Source organism: Melanerpes formicivorus, unplaced genomic scaffold (genome assembly GCF_026170545.1).
Source record: "Melanerpes formicivorus ecotype bairdi unplaced genomic scaffold, bMelFor1.0.p_v2 SCAF_32, whole genome shotgun sequence".
NCBI lineage: Eukaryota > Metazoa > Chordata > Aves > Piciformes > Picidae > Melanerpes > Melanerpes formicivorus.
The window spans coordinates 1,240,636-1,262,830 of record NW_027142384.1 but is presented as its reverse complement, the minus strand read 5'-3'; the positions used below and the strand labels follow the sequence as shown (position 1 = coordinate 1,262,830).

The following is a 22,195-nucleotide window of genomic DNA, read 5'->3' as shown; positions in this document are numbered from 1 at the left end:
CTAACCAAGAGTCTGAGCCGGGTCAGCTCCTCCCTAGCCGGGCCTCTCTTCCCAGTACGGACTTGAATAAAACTGGGGGATTGTCTTGTTTTTGTTGTCATGGGATAAAGATGGACTACTTCAAAGAAAACTTATTTTGACAGAGAATCATCAACGGAGTAGGACTAGGTTGGTAGTGTTGTTAAGTAATTACACTTTTTCGGAAGTCTGAGCTCAGATAAGTCTCCAGTGTAGCTTTATACGAGCAGGAGCAGTAGGATACTTGAACAATAGTGGTGGTTTACTGGATGATATCCCATGTTCCGTTTTCCGGTGGAGATAAAAGCTAACGACAGGGGAATAAAGCCTGGTAACTTGCATCCTTAGGACAACAGGAGGTGTAACTATCTCCCTGTGAGCTTAGTGCTCTGAACTTGGCACAACCCGAGCAATTCAGATACAGCAGGAGTTGATGGGTTGGTTTCCGCTTTGAGTATGTGGTTTGTAATTTGTTTATGACTGTAGGCACTTCACACACGAGTTAACAATTAAAATCCTCTTGATTTTGCTTTGTTGAAATGTGCTGTTGGTTTTGTTAGGTGGGAGTAGCTGTGGTGCCAGTACGTGCTTCAGAGCCAAGCTGTTCCCAGGGGTCTCCAGTTGTCTTGCTTCAACTTGAATTTGATTGTGCGCTCTAATAGCATTAGATAGAGAAGTCTTTGTTAAACTTGTTGCTGCTCGCTGCTCAGGAGACAGCTTTTACTGATGTCAGCTTTTTAAATGGTATCAGGTAAAGCAGAGATTCAAATTCCAGGATCTCGCTCATGTGTACATTCAAATTGGGAAAATAGTTGTGCCATAAATGTCAACACCAGGCTTTTGAAATGGATGTGTATATGATATTCTGGCATCTGTGTGAGAAGTACATCCAAAAGAAAGGAAATTGTTTTTTCATTCCAGTCTCCTTAATTTGATTGCATTGCTTCCAAAAAGCACGTAGAACAACAAATAAGAAATTGGCTGCAAAAAGTGGGAGCCACATAGACTGAAAGTTTTGAATTACTTCTTTGCTCAAGTAGTGAAGTTGAGTGTCAGAAAAAAAAGGAGTCTCTAGCCTTGTCAGTATTAACTACAGCAACGTCCCTGCAAGCTGTTACACCACAGGGATTTCAGTTATTCTCTTAGGGCAAGTTTATAGATTTACTCCACGTCCTTTTGCTTCTGCAGGAAGGAAATGGTGGGATAGGTTTTGTGTCTGATTTCAGTGAATATAGAAAGGAGAGACCTCACTGACAGAAAATGAAAACATTTAAATGCAAAGTAGTGGCCCACTGATTATATTTACAGATCAAGCAGCAGGGAAAAATTTTTGCAGGTGCTTCAGATCTTGGTCTTGAAAGTATACATGTGCATTCTTAACTTTATTGTAATATGGGGTAGTAAAGTCAATGAGGTCAGCAGGAATGATATAACACACTTCCAAAGAAAAACATTATCTCGTATGATTGACTTGTTTTCAGTGCAGATTCCAGGAAAAAAAAGATACAGATTTGCACTGAAACTCATTAAACTGAAGTTTCTGGGCTGTCATCCATCAGTTGCCCTTATTACTAAGATAATAATTACTCTAAGATTTCAATTTGAAGAGATCAAAGGCTGCTATTTTCACACAGAGATTGCTTCTTTAGTGTTGGAAATGTGTGTTTTGTAAGAATGAGAAGTACAATAGTGAAGATTATATGGCCATCTTTAATAAGACTTCTTTCCCCAAAGTTATCTTCAGCTATAAAGCTAGGTTTTAATATGGCAAGGATGATGTACAAGCTGTCTGAGATGTCTCAGATCTTCCTATCAGCTCCATTGCTGGGTTCTGTATCTACTTACCACAGTTAGTGGTACAGATCTTGCTTCTTACAATATATGTGTCATGCTTGGTTTGCTGGTTATATTTTCATCAGCAGGGCCAACGTTTTTTTCATTCTTCTGTAATGCCTCCTAGGTGTCAAGTTGTGTGAAAGATATGTGATCAAGTAGCAGCCTTCCAGCGCCTACAAGAAAGCTGGAGAAGAACCTTTTACAAAGGCATGTAGTAATAGGTCAAAAATAATGGCTTTAAATTGAAAGATGTAGATTTAGATTAGATCTAAGGAAGAAATTCTTCACTGTGAAGGTGTTGAGGCACTGGAACAAGCTGCCTAGAGAGGCTGTGGATAGCCCATCCCTGGAAGTGTTCACTGCCACTTTGGACAGGATTCTGGGCAACCTGATCTATCATGAGGTGTCCCAGCCCAAACTATCCTACAATTCTATGAAGTTGGGCATTAATCAGCAGTGTGCAGCTGTAGCAGTGAAGAGTATCTGTGTAATGGCCTGCATCACTGGGGTGGTAGCTCGCAGGTGAAGGGAAGGGATTATTGCTGTTACTGATATTACTCAGCGCTCTTGAGGTCACATCTGGAATACTGTCCCATTGGGATTATCTGCATGAGGGCTGGGGTACAAGGCAGGGAGAATCTCCTTCATAAGTGATTTCTGAAACTTGATGGGATGAGACCCAGAGCAACCTGATGGAAGGTAAAAGTTATCATTGCTTTGAGCAGAGGATTGCACTGGAACCTTCAGAGATCCCTTGCAACCTCTTTTTCTAAGACTTCATACTTTTCCCTGCCCAGTTATTCCTTAGAGAAGCCCGTTCTTCCATGACATTCAAAATGAAATTAACTTCTTTAGTGATGGGAATAGGAGGCTGAGGTGAAGGAAACACCAGAGTGATGAGATCACACTTGAATCTGTGGTTTCAACACACTACTTCTTGTTTGTGTCTAAAATAGCTCAGTCATTGTAAATACCGCGTCTGTTATCTGTGTTGCATACAGCACCGCTATTACAGGAACATAAACACTAAATAGGGAGGGAATACACCCCCCTGGCTTCTGGAGTCTTGGAGAATTACAGGAAAGAAACGTGTTTATAAGAAGCTATGTTTCTTGAAAGAACAATAACCCCCCATGTATCACTGTGGGTTGGGGCTTGACCTGCTGGAAAGCAGTGCCGCTGAGAAGGGCCTGGGAGTGCTGGTGAACAAGTTCACCATGAGCCAGCAATGTGCCCTTGTAGCCAAGAAAGCCAGAAGTGTTCTGGGGTGTGTTAAGAGTGTGGCCAGCAGATCAAGAAAAGTTCTTTCCTCCCTCTACTCTGCCCTGGTGAGGCTGTACCTGGAGTGTTGTGTCCAGTTATGGGCTCTCCAGTTCAGGAGAGACAGGCAGCTACTGGAGAGGGTTCAATGATGGTCCATGAGGATTATTAGGAGGATGGAGCATCTCTTATCTGGTTCATGAACTTTTAATGGAACTGAGGGGAAAAAAAGAGGGTGTATCACCTTTGGAAGAGAGGGGAGGCAACCCACAGAATGTTTAAGGATGTTGCTAGGTCTTGTAGGAAGAGAATTAGGGAGGCAAAAGCACACTTGGAGCTTAAACTGGCCTCTACTGTGAAGGACAACAAAAAGTCCTTCTATAAATACATTAATAGTAAGAGGAAGGGAAAGGACAACCTCCACTCCTTGGTGGATACAGAGGGGAACATTGTAACAAAGGTTGAGGAAAAGGCAGAGATACTTAACACCTTCTTTGTCTCAATTTTTACTAGAAGGGCAGAACGTCTTCCTGACAGCTGGCCTGCAGAGCTGGCAGAAGGAGCCAGGGAGCTGCACAGTTTCCCTATGTTCCATGAGGAGGTGGTTGGAACTCTCCTTAGCAGCTTGGATCCCCACAAGTCCATGGGACCAGATGGGATTCATCCTAGGGTGCTGAGAGAGCTGGCAGATGAGCTGGCCAAGCCATTCTCCATAATTTTCCAGCAGTCCTGGCTCACTGGCGAGGTCCCAGAGGACTGGAAGCTGGCCAACGTGGTGCCCATCCATAAGAAGGGCCGGTTGGATGAGCCAGGGAATTACAGGCCTGTCAGCCTGACCTCAGTGCCAGGCAAGATCATGGAACAGGTCATCCTGAGTGCAATAACACAGCACTTACAGGATGGCCAAGGGATCAGGCCTAGCCAGCATGGATTTAGGAAGGGCAGGTCCTGCCTGACCAACCTGATCTCCTTCTATGATCAGGTGACCCGCCTGGTGGATGTGGGGAGGCCTGTTGATGTAGTCTACCTGGACCTCAGCAAGGCCTTTGACACTGTCCCCCATAGCAAACTCCTGGCCAAGCTGTCAGCCTATGGCTTGGACAGGAGCACACTGCAATGGGTTAGGAACTGGCTGGAGGGCCGAGCCCAGAGAGTGGTGGTGAATGGTGCCACATCCAGCTGGCAGCCAGTCACTAGTGGTGTGCCCCAAGGATCAGTGCTGGGCCCTGCGCTCTTTAACATCTTTATTGATGATCTGGATGAGGGCATTGAGTCCATCATCAGTAAATTTGCTGACGACACCAAGCTGGGGGCAAGAGTTGATCTGCTGGAGGATAGAGAGGCTCTGCAGAGAGACCTCGACAGGCTGGACAGATGGGCAGAATCCAACGGCATGAGATTGAACACATCCAAGTGCCGGGTTCTGCACATTGGCCACAACAACCCCATGCAGTGCTACAGGCTGGGGTCAGAGTGGCTGGAGAGCAGCCAGGCAGAGAGGGACCTGGGGGTACTGGTCGATGGTAGGCTGAACATGAGCCTGCAGTGTGCCCAGGCAGCCAAGAGGGCCAATGGCATCCTGGCCTGCATCAGGAACAGTGTGGCCAGCAGGAGCAGGGAGGTCATTCTGCCCCTGTACACTGCACTGGTTAGGCCGCACCTCGAGTACTGTGTCCAGTTCTGGGCCCCTCAGTTTAGGAAGGAGGTTGACTTGCTGGAACGAGTCCAGAGAAGAGCAACAAAGTTGGTGAGGGGTTTGGAACACAAGCCCTATGAGGAGAGGCTGAGGGAGCTGGGGTTGCTCAGCCTGGAGAAGAGGAGACTCAGGGGTGACCTTATCACTCTCTACAACTACCTGAAGGGAGGTTGTAGACAGGCTGATGATGGTCTCTTCTCCCAGGCACCCAGTACCAGAACAAGAGGACACAGTCTCAGGCTGCGCCAGGGGAGGTTCAGGTTGGATGTTAGGAAGAAGTTCTATACAGAGAGAGTGATTGCGCTATGGAATGGGTTGCCCGGGGAGGTGGTGGAGTCGCTGTCATTGAAGGTGTTCAGAAGGAGACTTGACAGGGTGCTTGGTGCCATGGGTTAGCTGTTTGGGTGGGTTGGATTGGTTGATGGGTTGGACACGATGATCTTGAAGGTCTCTTCCAACCTGGTTTGGTTTATTCTTCTAATAAAAAAAAAGTTTATGAGGAGAGGCTGAGAGACCTGATTGAGAGAGGATCCTCTCAATGCATATAGGTATCTCAAGGGTGGTCATGAGAGTGGGGCTGGGCTGGTCTTAGTGCGAGAGACAACAGGTGCAGTTTAGAACACAGGAGGTTTCACTTGAGCTTAAGAAGAAACTTCTTTCCTTTGGACATAACAGAGCACTGGAACAGCTGCCCAGGGAGGTTGTGGAGTCTCCCTCACTGGAGACTTTCAAAACCCACTTGGATGCATTCTAAAATAAAGAAGTAACAGTAGAAGCAGAGAATAAAAAATGTTCAAAGAATGGTAGAAACAAGTGAGTATTGTTCTGTTGCTGCCTATTCACTACTGTTGAAATGAAAAGGTAAGAAAAGATGTCTTTGGCCATAGACGTTAGTAAGAGCAGATTTGAATGCTGACGACTGAGTCACTGGGTCAGTGACAGGGCTGACAGTGCTGTTCTGTGGGGGAAAGAGTGGTGTTTAATGCCTTTCCTGTAGTTCAAGATGTCAAGGACCTGCTACACTGTGAGGCTGCTAAATTGCTGGCTGTTATCCAGCACTTTGTAGTGCAGAGATGCTTTCAGTGTAAGTCAGAATTGTCTTGTCAAAGCAACTTTGGATGAAAACAACCTCTGCAGGGCAAATCTGCCAAGACTGCAACTGTTTGAGTAGGTCTGTGTTTTTCTTGCATAACAGCCTCAGGGATGAGCCTAAATTCTTAATTTCCTTCTGAAATGTTCAGCTGCATGTTATTTTGAGAATGATCATGTTGGATTTATCTGCATTTCCAGTTTCTTCACTTGAAATGAATGTTAGCTGCCAGTTAAGGAAAATGACACTTGAAGTTTTTAGTATGGCAGTATATGGCGTCCTGTACCACATTTTTTCATGTGATTTTTGAAGTAATTACTATTTTTTGGATATCCCAGTGGATACTTACCTGAAATGTTATCTTTTTCCCTCTTCTTTGTGGTTCAGACTCTGTGTGTTCATTAAAAAGACTGTTTTTTCACTTCTTATTTTTATTGAAGTACTTTCAAGAGTATTATTTTAGAGTGTGGTGGAGCTTAAGATGCAGTAACTCATATATCATTAAAGTAGTATCTTGTCTTATTTTTCCTATGATGCTTAAAAGTGAAGAAGATTACTGGTGGATTTGTCTACCAGGACAAATAAGCTGCGATTTTTCTGTTCCAAAGCTTCCCTGGTCAAAGATTGGCTCTAGTGAATCAAGAGCTTTGTATGTTGTAGGTATTTTTAACAGTAGGGAAATAATGAGAGAGGCCATCTTAAATATGAGTTATACCCATGCATCATGTCTGAAGGTAAAAGCAGCATCTTTCTTTCATCCATCTTTGTATCACTTAGGAAAAGTTGAAAATGAAACAAATTTTAGCCACAGTGAGGCTCTCCTTTCCTGTTTCCAAGTATCCATTGACTAAACAAAGCTTTTGCTTGCTGTTTTGGCCTTGCAGGAAGAATTAAGATCACAGTGAATGCAGCTACTTATCTCCTATTTATATGGTCAAGAGTACAAAAAGTGCTCCCAAGTACAAGGAAATCTCTTGTCACTTCCTCCACAGGTTTTCCATAACAGGGCAGCAATGGCATTCAGTGCAGTAGTGCTTTGCATAGCTGCCTACCAAACCCCGTAATTTCATACATGCTCTTGGGATGCCTGTTCCACTTACTTCTCAGTATATGGAGAAATTTTCATGGCTTCATGTTGAACAGTGCCTTAAAATTGTGTTTATTGTAACAGTGATGGTCATTTTTAGTTGTACTTTCCTGATTGCTTTATAAAGTGAAATGTTGTGAAAGCTTGTGTAGATTTTTGGGAAGTGTTTTTGTTTTTTCATTGATTTTCTTTGTTTGTCTTCACGTAGAGGCTATTCGTAGTTAAAATGTAGCTTTGCCTAAAGCTGAAAAAAGGATTTCTCTAGGGAGTTCAGCTGGTTTTCTTTATCTGCATTCATTTGTTGCCTGGTTTCTCTCACGACCAGTGTTATTTTTAGTATAGCTTAAGTATATCCTAACACTTCAAATGAGGAAATAGCATATTTGATATTTGTTAGTTTTCTTATGCCAGTGGCACAACACTGATACTGTTCATTTTCAGTGATGAAGAGTGATTATTTGCCTACTGAAAATGCCCAGATTATTTCCCTTGCATTAACATGTGTGAAGCAAGAAATCAGAAAGAAAAAATAATTAAGGAGAAGGAAAAATGTATTCTAAACCCACTATTTTAAGGGTAGACAGAAGACAGGGATGAAAATGGTCTAAAAGAAAATCTGTCAAGATGGCTGTCAATTTAGTGGCTGTTCTTGTTTTTTTTTATAGGGTACACAAAGAAAACTTAAAAGCCTCCCTCCCCTTGATCCAGAAGTTCTTTCTGTATTTGTGCCTCCATTTGTCAGCAGAGATGATGCTCTGATGATTAATGTTGGTAATAGCTTGAACAGAAATAAACGCCGGTCCTTCCGAAAGAAAAAAGAGAAACCAAAGACTGAAAATGTCAAGAGTCTCAATGGGGAGCAGAAAGCACCTGACACCGAAGATGTTACCGTTCCAAAGGACATTGATCTTATTGGCTTGCCACAGTTATGCTTCCCAGGTATGGTGACTCCTCACTTCATGAGAATTTTGAATATCTATTTGTTGACCCATAGTACAGCCATATTTGTTTAATAATTGTAATTTTTATCTCTTTGTATTTCACAGTTTAAATAATGTGTCTGCTTGTGAGCAGGCCAGTAATGAAAGCAGTTGTTACCTGATGAGGGTACCCTTACTCTGTATGGCTGTGTGGTGTGAAACAGATCTGTTAGCGGTAGTAACTGCACCACCTGCAAGGGAGGGAAGCTGAAAGAAAGTTCTTTTACCCTTATTGGTAAATCTTGGTCTGAGTGAGCTGCACACACTGCTAAAATTCCCTTTTCCCCCCAAATGGCTGAGTAGTCTTTCACTTTTTATTTGGTATTAAGATCACAGTATCACAGTATAACTAAGGTTGGAAGAGACCTCAAGGATCATCGAGTCCAACCTGTCACCACAGACCTCATGACTAGACCATGGTATACCTGAAGTAGTAACCGCTTCCTCCAGGTTTAATTGCAGAAATACTCATATGCATGTCACTACTGCAGACCATATAAATGGCTTGAAAGGAGAAAAAAAAAAAAGGGGGAACTAACACTATCTATTGTATTTTACCACTTAAAATGCAGAATAATAATATTTTTGCTTCTTCTGTAAGGTGCAGCTTGCAGCCTTTGTAACAACCCTTAGGTCAAACTGACTGTATATGTGCATTTTAACTCCTTAAAATGAGATGCTTCTCTTGAAATTAAGTGCAAATGTGAAGTATTTCTCATGAACTGGGTTTCAGGCAGCTGTAGTTAAAAAAAAATGTTCTGTCTTCATTGCAGGAGGACTTCATATAACTTCTGAATCAAAAGACGACCACATTCATTTCCTGGTCTTCACAGATGTCTGTGGTAACAGAACATATGGTGTTGTAGCTCAGTACTACCAGCCTATGCAAGTATGTTATTTAAGTCCTACTTTCATTAAAACATAGTAAAAGATATAAATGAAAACACTTTGAGAATGATTTCAGGTTTAATTATTGAAACAAGTCAATAGGTTTTTATGTTAGTAGGAATACAGAACAAATAATACTTTATATGGCCATTGTAAATTAAATATATTGGAACAGCACTGCATTAGGAAAAACTGTTAGGAATTTCATATGGGTGTTTCAAATATTTGGGAGCAGACTTTGTGCCTTGGGCACTGGTTTTGGTAGTAATTGTATCCTGTGTCCTTTCTTAATTCCTTTTGTGCAGAAATTCTCTTTAATACATATATCTAAGTCTTGTAGGCTGACATTTTTTTCTGAAGAACCTAAGGGAGATCAATATCCAAATCTCTTTTAGAAGGAATTGGGTATTGTATCCCTAGGGTTCTCAAAAAAATATCAGGTGTAAATTTATGTTTACCCATAAGCACGTTAATCTGTGGTTTTCTTGCAGGATGGCTGCATTTCCTCAAATGGGCAGGCCCATTGGGAATCCGTGCAGACTGGGAAGATGCCTGTCTGTTTTGTACCATACGCTATTTGTGTTATATCCAGATATCCGTATTTCAATGCCCTCAAGGATTGTCTGTCTTGGTAAGACTTGATATACTGTGTGTTTCTTCTGGAACAACAGTGTGCGGGTTTTAATACTTGAATTTGCGTGATGTGCTCAGGATAGCTGCAGAGGGACCTCGACCGACTGGACAGATGGGCAGAGTCCAATGGGATGGCATTCAACAAGTCCAAGTGCCGAGTGCTGCACTTTGGCTACGGCAATCCCATGCAGAGCTACAGGCTGGGGTCGGAGTGGCTGGAGAGCTCCCAAACAGAGAGGGACCTGGGGGTGCTGATCGACAGCTACCTGAATATGAGCCAGCAGTGTGCCCAGGTGGCCAAGAGGGCCAATGGCATCCTGGCCTGCATTAGGAATAGTGTGGCCAGCAGGAGCAGGGAAGTCATAGTGCCCCTGTACTCTGCTCTGGTTAGGCCGCACCTTGAGTCCTGTGTCCAGTTCTGGGCCCCTCAGTTTAAGAAGGACATTGAAACACTTGAACGTGTCCAGAGAAGGGCAACAAGGCTGGTGAGAGGCCTTGAACACAAGCCCTATGAGGAGAGACTGAGGGAGCTGGGATTGTTTAGCCTGGAGAGGAGGAGGCTCAGGGGTGACCTCATTGCCCTCTACAACTACCTGAGGGGTGGTTGTGGCCGGGAAGGGGTTGGTCTCTTCTCCCAGGCAACCAGCACCAGAACAAGGGGACACAGTCTCAAGCTACGCCAGGGGAGGTTTAGACTCGAGGTGAGGAGGAAGTTCTTCACTGAGCGAGTCATTCGTCATTGGAATGGGCTGCCCAGGGAGGTGGTGGAGTCACCGTCCCTGGAGGCGTTCAGGAGGAGACTGGACGTGGCACTTGGTGCCATGGTCTAGTCATGGGGTCTGTGTTGATAGTTTGGACTCGATGATCCTCGAGGTCCTTTCCAACCTAAGTTATACTGTGATACTGTGACCTAGTTCCAGAATGCTAAAACAGGCATTAGTTTAAGTGACAGTAGTGGGAGATGAAGTGTGTGGAAGAGGAAAAGAAGAAATGTAATGTGAATATGAGCACAAGTTCTAAATATCACAGAAATTAGTTCTCATTTTGTATTCATTGTCTTTGAGGCTTTTGGTAAGTCTAGAAATTACTCAGTTGCAGGGAGCAGATTTCTAAGTTGTTGTTTATTTTTTCTTTGAAGAGGGTTAACTGTAATTGTGCTACACACTAGCTTTCCAGTGGGTGGGTGATAGCGTAGATTCAGCTTTACAGTATTTTTGTTCATCAGTGGTTTATATAGTATATTCATAGGCTTGTAGAGTGGTTTGGGTTAGAAAGGGCCTTTAAACATTATCTAGTTCAATTCTCCTTCAGTGAGCAAGGACATTCTAAAGTAGATGAGGTTGCTCAGAGCACCGTCCAACCTGACCTTGAGTATTCATTAATGAGTCATTTCTTCTCTGAAGTGAGGCATCTCTGAGCTAGCAGAAGTAACCAATTTGTGAAAGGAGTTTTAAAGAGCCCACTAAGGTAGAAGTGGGATAATATTCAGGAAAACCATGGAAAATTCTAGAGGTTACGAAAAATGTGTCTAAGTCTTGTATGTTTTTTAGAGTGGACGGGAACCGAGTGGAGTTCACTCTCTCCGGATTCAAATGCTACTTCTGGGTGACCATTATAAACATTATAATTAAACATCTTGGCCTTGATTTGCACCTGTTTAAAGTGTTATTACCCAAAGTAGCTGCTGTGGATGCCTTTTCCCTTTAAGCTGAGTCTGCACTGGTTTCTAAGCAGAGTTCGGATTTGTCAGTAACCTACCATCTAAGCTCTATGTGATTTATAGACACTTGAATAACCTTCCATGCTAGTCTGTGTGTTGTCCCAGTCATTTAACAGAGGAATTAGTCATACAGTTGCAGAGCTCCTCTGTCCCCTTTTTGTTGCTGCATCTGGATCTAAGATGTCACTGTGTGTACCTGACAGGAGAATGCATTGACAAAGCTGCTTTTGGTGCTGATTCTTTACCAGAGTACTGGAAACTCAACTGATTAAGCTCCCATGATTTTTTAATTTAATTTTTTTTTTAAAATAATCTCATAAATGTCTGCCTGACTGTATTTTGATTTTATAAAAGATACTTTACTGTGCTAGAGTGCACTTGAGTGGGAGGAAAGGAAGGGCTGGCGAGGTACCATTTGTCCTTATTTTGGTTGCGTTACTAAAATTTTTCCATCTGGCATGAAACATCTGCTGGGGTGTGTGGCTGTTCTGAATGGAATATCAAGTATTACAGTGATGAATTCTATGATACATTTTGAGTGTTGTGTGCAGCAGGGGATTTTTCAGCTTTTTCTAACTTAGAAAGCATTGACGTTATTTTCCTGTAAATTAGAAAGGGAGTTACTCTCATTTTGGGTGCTGCAACTTTTATCAGGTGGCTAATGAGTTGAAAATGTTATTAAATGTTTCTAATGTAGCAAATGTACTCAACTAGCAGTGCCTTGTTGACTTGAAAAATAACAACACATTCAACAGTGCATTTGTATCCTTGGTATGTTTCAGTGGTGTTTTGCAGGATGCTTCAACTGATAAATTATTCTCTGAGTCTGGGGATTTGAAAACTCTTGCTGATGGACCTCAACCCATCCGTTTTTAGTGTGTGGTCCTTTCCTCATGAGAACTGGCAGAAAATAGTATTTGCTTTTATTAACAAAGACTTGATCTTGAAAGGTCCTTCCAGTACCTGAAGGGGACCTACAGGAATGCTGGGGAGAAATTGTTTACTAGGGCTTGTAGTGATAGGATGAAGGGGAAGTGGCTTTGAGCTGGAAGAGGGAAGATTTAGACTGGATGTTAAGAAGAAATTCTTTACAGTAAGATTGGCGAGGCACTAGAACAGGTTGCCCAGTGATGTTGTGGATGCCTCCTTCCTAGAGGTGTTCAAGGCTTTGAGCACCCTGGTCTAGTGGACGTTGTCCCTGCTCATGGCTGGCGGGGTTGAAACTAGATGATGTTTAAGGTCCCTTCCCACCCAAACCATTCTGTGAACCTATGAAATAGCATCGTAAAGGACTCTGGTTCCATTCAGGACCTTTTTGCAGCAAAAGATTTTTCCTCCAAGTTTCTGCTGTGCATAGATTATTTTGTCTAGAACCTGTAGTGTACAGGGTTGCTAACAGGTGGGATGGTGCTTGATTTAAGTCAGAACTGTCCTCAAAAGTATTTTATCATCATAAGCATTCCCAGATAAACCATGGTTCTCTAATTTATTTTTTTTCAAATGGCAAGAGTAGAAATGATGACTGAAAGTCGTCACTAAACTGATGTACAAAGGCAATATCAAACAATAAATCTGTGTAGATACTTTGAACCACCAGGGGAACTCACAGACTTTCATCATAGTAACAAAGGCCTTCATATTCTGTGCCATCAATTTTGTAACCGTTTCAGGGATTAGTAGTGCACAGTGCTTGGAAATCTGGAACAATTTGAATGGGGTGTGTCTGTCTCCCTCCAAAGCAAGCAGATGTTCACCTAGCCCATTTCACAGCGCTGTGGCTGTTGGATTATTCTCCATCATTGTTTGAAAAGTTGCAGTTTTCAATTGAGAGGATTTTGGCATTTTGCTCGGGTAGTTTTACCTCAGTCTGCTAGACTACATGAAAAGTTAAATATTCCTGGCAGGAATCTCCTTCTGGGTGAACTCCCATCCTGCATGGATGAATAGGCTCCATTCAAACTGCAAATCTTCCACCTTGTGTATTAGTCCTTTCAACTGCTTTGAGAAAAGGTGGAAGTGTGCAAATAGCTCCCAGTGTTGCAGCAGCACAAAGGACCTATTCTTAGATGTTCTTGCTTTCTGAAACATCTGTCTGTGGACAGTTAATAGAGGTAATGGAAGATTCATAAACTCCTTAGCTCTCCACTTTAATGTTTCAGAGATGACTTCATTTATTTCATCAGACTTTTGCAGTGCAGAGCTGTCAGCTGCTATTATGTGGCATTAGTAGGCACAGTGTGCTGATTAGGGAGCTCTTACTGTCCTTTCAGTACATTTGCTGCTTTTTCAGTGTCAGGGTCAGGTTGTTTTTGTTGTAACATTTACAGGATGTGTAAGTATCAGCTTTTTATCTCAGGAAAAAAGACAAAGGCAGGTCTATTCCCTTAGGCCACATCTAAGGCACTACTAAGTTTGAGAGCATTTTTGTTTAAATTGATGACTGTGGTTTTCTTTGATAATTCTTGAAATCCCCTCCCCCTGCCTCTGCACTCCTGAATAGCTCATGGGGTTTTTTCAGCAGCCTAGTACTCAGCCCAGGGCAGTTGCCAAATGCTAATTTAGTGAATTTAAATGTCTTATTAATCCAGTTAAAAGCTCTATATGACAGAATATTTTTCTTCAGGAATCTAAATGCCATACACAAATATGATGTCCTGGATTCTTATATATCTCTGGACTTAGCTGCTTTCTAGACCACTTTCTTCCTGAAGAGCAAGTAGTCTTCTGAAGGAAATCAGTAAAACTGCAAAGGGAAATAAAACCTCAAGGGAGACTATAACCATATTAAGTTCCTAGTTCCTGTATATATAAATTTCAGGATTAAATTTCTGATTTTTGTAAAGGTTTGGATTTTTTTCTTTTTCTTTCTTTTACTCCCCTTCTATAAACATTCATATGAATCTTCTATGGTAGAAAATGCCCTTTCTGACTACAAATGCTATTGGACTTTACCATTTGTTTTAATAGTGTGTATGTTTAAATATTCATGAATTGATATGGCATGTAATAAAAGCCATGGGTAACAGTCATAAACCAGAAACATTTGGCAGGTGTGCCTAACTGTATTTGTTCTTTGTCCATGCAAAGAAGGAGCAAGAGCAAAGAGCAGTATTCATGTAGGCCTAGGCCTTAACCTAAGTATGGCTGTTGTTTCACATTTCTCTGCAGTTAAGCCCATGTCTACAACTTCTCTTGTTCTCTGATGCTGTTTTCCTTCCAAAGCTGATGTTTGATGTTTGGAGTAGAAGCAACATGATGGCACTGTTGCAGCTGTGGGTGTTTTGTTCCTCAAGTAGTCTCTAGTAGAAGACACTTCTTTAGCTGCATCTCACCCCTAGGTTTTCTTAGCATCACGAGAGCCAGTGTGCTATCTGCATCTTCTGATATATGTGATGCAGCAGTATTTTATGCATGGAAATTAAGAAACTCCTGCTTCTTACACAGCAGCATCATTAAAATTAAATGGAGCTGCTAAAGTACCTAATAAATTAGAATTTAATTAGCTGGGATAATAGCTTCCTTGCTCCTAATAATTTTTATTATTTTTTTTTTCAGTTCTGGGTTATCAGCAAAAAGCCTTCTTTTCTGTTTGCATGTAATTATTTATGAGTAATTTTCTATAATTTAATTACAGCTTACTGGTGCAGCTGCGACCTTTCAGGGATTTAGATGTCGAGGAACATATAAAAGAGTTTGCAGCAAAGTTATTCTTAATACCCAGCCCGCCACCAGGACCACTCCACTTGGTAATTACCAACAGTGAATTTAATAATTGCTTTACCATTGTGTTTTATAAAGCACTAAGATACAGTTTTCTATAAATTGGGGGATGCTTTTCGCTGTCAGGTTAGAAATTGCACTTGCTAATATAAAACTGATGTCAATTGCTGTGCTTTGAAAAGAAGGCTATACCTTATTAGTACAGAACAGTGTGACCAGGGTGCAGGCTGCAGCACTGGCATACCAGTTGGTCATGCTATTTAATTTTTAATACTCTTCTGATAAGGATTTGGCTCATCTTGGCTATTACTCTCCAAGATGCCTGAGTAAGTATGGAAACAGTGTAATCTACCTTTTGGTTTCCAGAGGGGCAGCCCACAAAATCTCTACTAGAAGTAACGGGAAACTCCGGTCTGTGACTGCTCTTTAAGAACAGAAGCTGAGCTTTCATCTGAATGCTATGGCATTGCCATCTCATTGATTACACGTCTAAACACCAGTAAATCATGCAACTATCACTCAAAGAAAGTGGAGGAGTTCCTTATCTTGTGTCTGATACCTAGGCACGTTGCTGTATGTGGGTGCTTATGGCTGTCATCCTGATTGTATGATGACATGCAGTGGTGTGACTGAGAAATAGAGCAGTCCATATGAAAGAAAGGAGACCAAAGAAATCTGTTGCTGAAACAACATGCACAGCTCTGGACTTGTTCTTTTCTTCTGTCTAAATGACTCTGTGGAAGCAGAACAGTGTGTAGTGGATTAAATGTCCTGGAGTGGCTGCTGCCTCACTAAGGCCTAGCTGGGAGGAGAAACTTGCATAAACATTTGTATTCAGTGTAGAATCTGAGAATTCTGAGCTCTATTTTCTTCTTCATAACCCTTCCCAAATCAAGTTGGCTGTTAGCTGAGTTGGTAATTTGAGCACACTCTTGTCTATTGAAGTAGTGCTTCAGTCATGGGCCTCTCCTTAGCTGCTTTCTTTGACCCTGGGATGAGGGGTTAGGAGCAGAGGAGAAAAATAGCATAGCTGGAAAATTGTCTGAATGGTTGACTAACCCAGATGCTAAGTGCTGAAATACGCAGCACGTGCAGGGGCTGTCCTCCAGAGATTAGAGCTGGAGAATTTGAAAACACCAAAAGAGCACATTTGGTTTGGTTTGTTCTATCTTCATGTGAGCACCTCTGCTCAGTTTTATATATATATATATTTAAATTTCCTGTATGAGTTTTATCAATATTTTTGAATTTGCTGTTGTGTCTACAAAGTCCATTATTTCATTATGCTTACAGTAAAGTATAGTAAAATTCTGCTTAAAAAGAATAAGTATATATTAAAAGTTTTACTGGCTAAACAACCTATGAAGATGAAAGGACACAAAGTCCATGATAATCTTTCAAACTAGCCTCTTAAGATTTCCCTCATGCTTCTGTTTCACTTTTCTGCAGTATGCAAATATCCCTCTTCTCGCTCTCAGTTAATGTTGGCATTTTTGTAGTTGCAACTAAAATGCTAAATTAAATGTGTTGTGGGAACGTTTTCATTAGGAGGTAAATGGAAAACATCTGTTATTGCAGGTATTTAATATGAAACCGCTTCAAATAATAATTCCTTCACGAGAGGATCCAGACAGCCCAATTATTGACTTGGATCTTCACCTTCCCTTGCTGTGTTTCAAGCCAGAGCAGGTGTTGCAGGTAAAGCTAACAGATTTTTTTTAAACTGTATTAGAGATTGACAGTGAGAGTAATTTCTGGTTTGAAAAAACAAACAAACAAACTAACAAACAACACAAAACAACAAAACCCAAGATGTTTTAGTTCTCCCAAAAACCAGAACACTGTTAGTTCTGCGTAACAGAGATAAGGCACAATAAAGCCCACTAAGACACTTTGTTATTTTCAGACTAGATTAGATTATGGCATGTTTGTTTTATTTCACCTGCTAAATTTCCTAAACATGTATTTGAAAATGTAAATGCCCAAGCTGATTGCCAGATTTTAGCTTGAATTCTCATAGAAATAACCTTCCTGTGTAAGAGAGGGACCTGTAGGATGGATTGGTAACTCTGGTGGAAATGGTGTAGACAAGAAAATGTCAAAAGCTATTTGCAAAATTCTTTTTGGTGGTTCATAGAACAGTACAATAATTTATTTTGGTTTGGTATGTCCTTTGTAGGTTTCCTGATCCAATTCTCTGCTCAGATGCCACCTGTGAAGTTAAAATACTTTGCTGGCTGTCATCAGTATTCCTGCTGCCACCTCCTCTAAAAAGAGCAGATTGGAGGAGGCCACTGTCCATAGTTGCTTGTAAACTTCCTTGGTCCTGAAAGCAGGCAGTAGTGGATGTACCGACATGGGCTTCTGCCCTTGTGTACATGTTATGAATAAAACTATCTCAGATCCTAAATGGTCCTCTCAACTGGTGCATGTTGAGTATGGGATTTTATATGTTGGCACCTCTGCAAGATGTCTCACATGTGCCATTACTCTTCTTGGCTTGAATTCACCCTCCCTAACCTGAGGCATCTGAGTTTGGTGCTTTGATGCCCTGTGTATCAGTGGAAAAAGATGGACATGCCCAGATAGCTTCCTGAAGTGCTCTGTGAAAGCACTGCTATCCAGTGCCACTATAAGAAATGTTACTAGTCAGTCTTGAACAGATATTTGTTTGAGATACCTAAAAACTAGATCATCTTTGTGTTCATCATCAAAGACAGATTTGCTTACCCAGATGAAGACTATGATTTCTACAACCAGCTTACAATCTACTACTGTGAGAGAAAGGTGACAGGTCTTAGTAATTCCAGCTAAATCCTAGCCTTGCGATACTAGTGGCAAAACTCATTGACTCCCACTGACAAATTATTCTCTTCTTTTCTGTTTTCTTAACTAATTTGATGTCCTTAAGTGGACATCATGTCATTTTGGATATGTGTAAGGTAGCTGTTGAAAAACACAGCTTGGGAGGCTGAGTTTTGCAAGCAAAGTATATGCTCTTGTCTTTTATGTTCTAGATATAACTTCTCAAACATTCAGCCTTTTGGTCTTTTCCAGGTAATGACGTGTATCTTGACTGAGCAGAGAATAGTTTTCTTCTCCTCTGATTGGGCTCTGCTGACACTCGTTGCTGAATGCTTTATGTTGTACCTTCATCCTCTTCAGTGGCAGCACACTTTTGTGCCCATTCTGTCTCGTCAAATGCTGGATTTTGTAATGGCCCCCACATCATTTCTAATGGGATGTCATATCGACCATTTTGAAGAAGTCAGCAAGGTATGGTTTTGACTGCTACCATTCTTATTACTCATTTTCAGTGCATTTGTTCCCTTAACTTCTTTCAGATGCATCTAGAAAGTTTCTTTTGCTATTTTTAGGTGTGGGGAGTGAAGAAACTAAAAGTAATGGGGCTATACTGATGTCACCAGCGCCGTATTGGAAAAAGCTTATTGTTGTACCCCTTACTTTGCAGGATAATAGGATTTTTTTGCGAGTTCAAGTTTCATTTGGGGAAAATATTCTACTTGCACATCTCTTGTATCATATAAATAGTTTCTCTTCAGGTCTGTGAGGTCATTTTTTGCTCAGAGTCGTGTGGGATTAAGTAGTTGAATTTTTCAGGAATCTGGGTGAAGAATTGAGCACACATCTGAAAGTACTCTTAATGATGCTGCTGTTCCTTGTGGTGGGGTTATGTACTTCATAAAAAAGAAAAAGCAGTGTAAAGGATATAATCTCACAGTTTTTCTGAGGGCTGTTTTTGTGGTCTTTTTTTCCAGAATCTTAGTTAACAAAGCCTCTTTCAGGGGTTAACATTAGTGCTGGTTACTCACAGATTTAAGAAAAAACTCAGCTTCATAGGGCAGGACTGATGTGAATATACTTTTTGAGAATAGCACATAGGTTTTCTGTGGGTGTTTGAAGCCAAACACAGAGGAAAAATGTGTAAGTTTGTATGAGATGAATCCATCTGATTATTAGACAAATGAAACTGGTCCATCTAGTCCAGCCCAAAATGAGGAAAGAATTAAGATTTTTAAAAATAATTTAAAAAAAATAACAAAAAAGAAGATGATGTCACTATCAAAAATAGATTTTGTGTTTGGTAATATAGAGTGTGTCACAGTCCGATCTTTAAGGTTATTAAGATTGCTGAGTGAGAGAGTAGCATGAGCCTTATCACACAGTATCGCCAAGGTTGGAAGAGACCTCGAGGATCATCAAGTCCAACCTGTCACCACATGCAAAGAGGGAAAGTGCTACTATTTGTCTGTAGCATATTTCTGTGTTTGAGTCTAATACCTAAACACTTCTCCCAGTCACCCCACAGTGTAAGGACAGGAGTAAATCTTGTAAATCAGCTTTTAGGGAGCTTCTTTGCCTACATACTTACATGGTTTTGTGCATATGCTCCAACATATACCTTTTCAAGGATAAGTGTAGAGATCCAGTATTAATTTAATACTGTATGAAAAGCATATTGGGTTACCAAATGTTTGTGTGCAAAGATTAATATCTGTTCATTTAATGACATTTTTATTTTTCTTGAAAGTAATTTTCTAATTACCCATGAGATATTCTGGTTGGGAGCAAAAAAAGTCAGTCAGTTCCTGGGTTATCTTCTTGCTGAAATAATTCATTTCATGAGGACTATATAAAGAAGTAACTCTTTTTTAATATACTTACTGTTATTCTATTTCCTTGTGTTAAAAGGAAGCTGAAGACTTAATTCTAATTAATATAGATAATGGAGATATTACACATTCAAAAACAGCTGAAGAGAAGCCTGAAATTCCAGATGTTCCAGCACAAGCAGCAGAAACATTCATAAAAAGGTGAAAAGACATTGAAGTTGTGCTCAACCCTCTTTCTGAGCTTGTCTTTTATATTACTGATTATATTCATTTATATGAACCCCACTGTATTTAACAAAGGCAAGCTGAAAACATCAATTAATAAATGCAGAGGTAACTTTAAGAAGTCATTACTGTATTACTTTGCAACACCTGGAATGCTTCTTTCTTTTTTTTTATTACTGATACAGATCATTCCCTGAACTTCACTGTTCTTTACAGAGTAGACTGACAAAGTGCCCTCTGGGGTACTGGTAGGACTTTGAGGATTCTTCTTTGCTTGCTAGTGCTTGTGACTCAATCTTGCACTTTCTATCTCTAAGACACGTGGGGCCTAAATGACCTGTTCTTTCAAAGGTATGAAAAACTCAGCATTAGGATGCAACTTGTTAATTTTCTTCTTTGTGTAGAGTGGAGAGCCTTCAGCTGCATTATGACCTGGAGCTCTGCCATCTCCGAGCCGGCACAGATCTTGGTGAACTCCAAATGCGTAGAAGGGCTTGGCAACAGAAACTGAACACGGAAGTTCAGCAAATGGCTTTGCAGTTAATTGTTAATATCTTCAGGTGAGTAGTATTTTTATCTCCAGGATGTAGTTTGTTTTTTGGTTGTTTTTTAATATGAGCATATGGCACTATCATTGAAGCTACTCTTATTTTCCTTACTTTATAGATATTTTGTAAAGCTCTGAAGTCTTGTGAGGGAATTGGAAAAGGATGTCCTGCTAGCTTGCTGAACTGTCAATTATTTATGTATTTGGGTACATATGCGTTGCTAAGACATCCTAGATAAAACTTCTAATTTGAATTTGTCTGTCTTTTGTCTGAAGATTCCAGGAATAGAAGTGCAGTCCTTGTATTTTGTAATTAGGAAAGGCTTAAGGCTCAATAGAGATACCAGTTTGTAACTGGACACAGTCTTGGTCACTCTTCTTAGAGGAGAATGAATTCAAAACCAGTACAGGGTAGAAAAAACTGAAAGCAGGCTCAGGAGTTAGAACACCTGGGCTTGTTTGGCTAACTGACCAAGTGCTGAGAATGGACAAGGTATCTGGAGAGTGCAACCACATGAGACTGAAGCAAGGAGAAGAGCTGTTTAAGCTCAAGCATACAGTGTTGGCAAAAGAAGTGCTGGGTATTAGGTGTGGTTGGGATTGACATTTTAATAATGACGTGGAGTGGTGGTTTGGTTCCCCCCCCCCCCTTTTGTGTTGTTTGGTTGTTTTTTTTCTTTTCTCTGGAAGGTCCAGCTATGCTAAATTTCCTTGGTTTTATGCGAGATGTTTATACCTACAGTTGCTTTATCTTATCAAGCCAGCGTTCTGGCCATAAATACTGCTACTGTTTGCTTGTATTTGGGGAGAGAATGGAAATATCATAGGCAACTTGTACAAAACAGTGCAGCAAATGGGTGGCTGCTTTGCATATGCTTCATTTCTTTCTACATAGCTGTGAACATGAAACTGTGACTGTGAAAATGAAACTGCCTACCTGGCATTTCTAAAGAAGCTGATTATATGGACAGAGGGCTGCAGATGGCTGTGGAGACAGGCATCCCCAGCTAATTGTTGCAGCCTCCTGCTGGAGATTGTGCTTCTCTTTGGATCAGCTGGATTAAATACCAGGTCTCTCTTAACCAGCTTACTTTTGTTGGGTCCACTTAAGAAGAGCCATACAGGTGACTGGGCCCCCCAGGAGGACAGTCTTTACTGTTAGCTGGATGTGGAAACTGAAATGCATTTACAACCTGATGTGCTGCCACTGTGGGATTTGGGGAATTTCAGTGTTTGACAGCAATATGTTCCAGATAAAGATGAGGAGAAATGCATTTTACGGCTAACAGCTTGAACTCCTTAATGCACTAAACACTTGGGCATAAAAAATGAGCAGATGCTCTGTACCAGATAATGTTTCACAAAGACGTTGATTCTTCTCTTGCTTTCTTTCTCCTTTCCTTCAAACTTTTTTCCCCTCAGCCCTGTTTCTTCTGTCTTCTAGTGCTCTATCTACCAGTGTCAAGGAGTGAAGGAAAGTAAATCGCTGATACAGTTGAGCTGCCAGTTGTTACTGTCTTCAGTGAAGCATTGCAGCATTTGTACGTGTGTGGGAGGCTCCCTGTTTAAGGCAAACAGTGCTAAGTTATGTTGAATTACTTAGAATTGTGTACTCCTGCTAACCATCTTTTTTCTAAACTCAAAATGGCTTGAGAAATTGTTAATGGGCTTTTATCACCATCCTGTGAAATACAAGTGATGTATAGACCTGCCCTCTGTATGGGTATGAGACCATTTTTGTTCTTGCACTCAAGTTTTTTGCCTTACCAACTTCTTTTCTTAATTTATTTTCATGGGAATTTTTTGTTTGTCAATACCCAGTATGAGTAGATGAAGTAAGATGTAACAATAAAAGAGGCCT

The 22,195-nt window shown here is 41.0% G+C and overlaps 1 protein-coding gene across 1 annotated transcript in view; it reads left to right on the top strand.

Annotated features, from left to right (window-relative positions):
• The window catches only part of DENND3 (DENN domain containing 3), a 40,359-nt gene that overhangs the window by 242 nt on the left and 17,922 nt on the right, over window positions 1-22,195 (top strand). Inside the window, exons 2-9 of the mRNA XM_068155446.1 lie at window positions 7,653-7,926; window positions 8,741-8,856; window positions 9,347-9,486; window positions 14,843-14,954; window positions 16,507-16,626; window positions 17,986-18,204; window positions 19,642-19,763; window positions 20,192-20,347. Of these exons, the coding sequence (XP_068011547.1) occupies window positions 7,653-7,926; window positions 8,741-8,856; window positions 9,347-9,486; window positions 14,843-14,954; window positions 16,507-16,626; window positions 17,986-18,204; window positions 19,642-19,763; window positions 20,192-20,347 (1,259 nt within the window). The remainder of the gene's footprint in view (window positions 1-7,652; window positions 7,927-8,740; window positions 8,857-9,346; window positions 9,487-14,842; window positions 14,955-16,506; window positions 16,627-17,985; window positions 18,205-19,641; window positions 19,764-20,191; window positions 20,348-22,195) is intronic.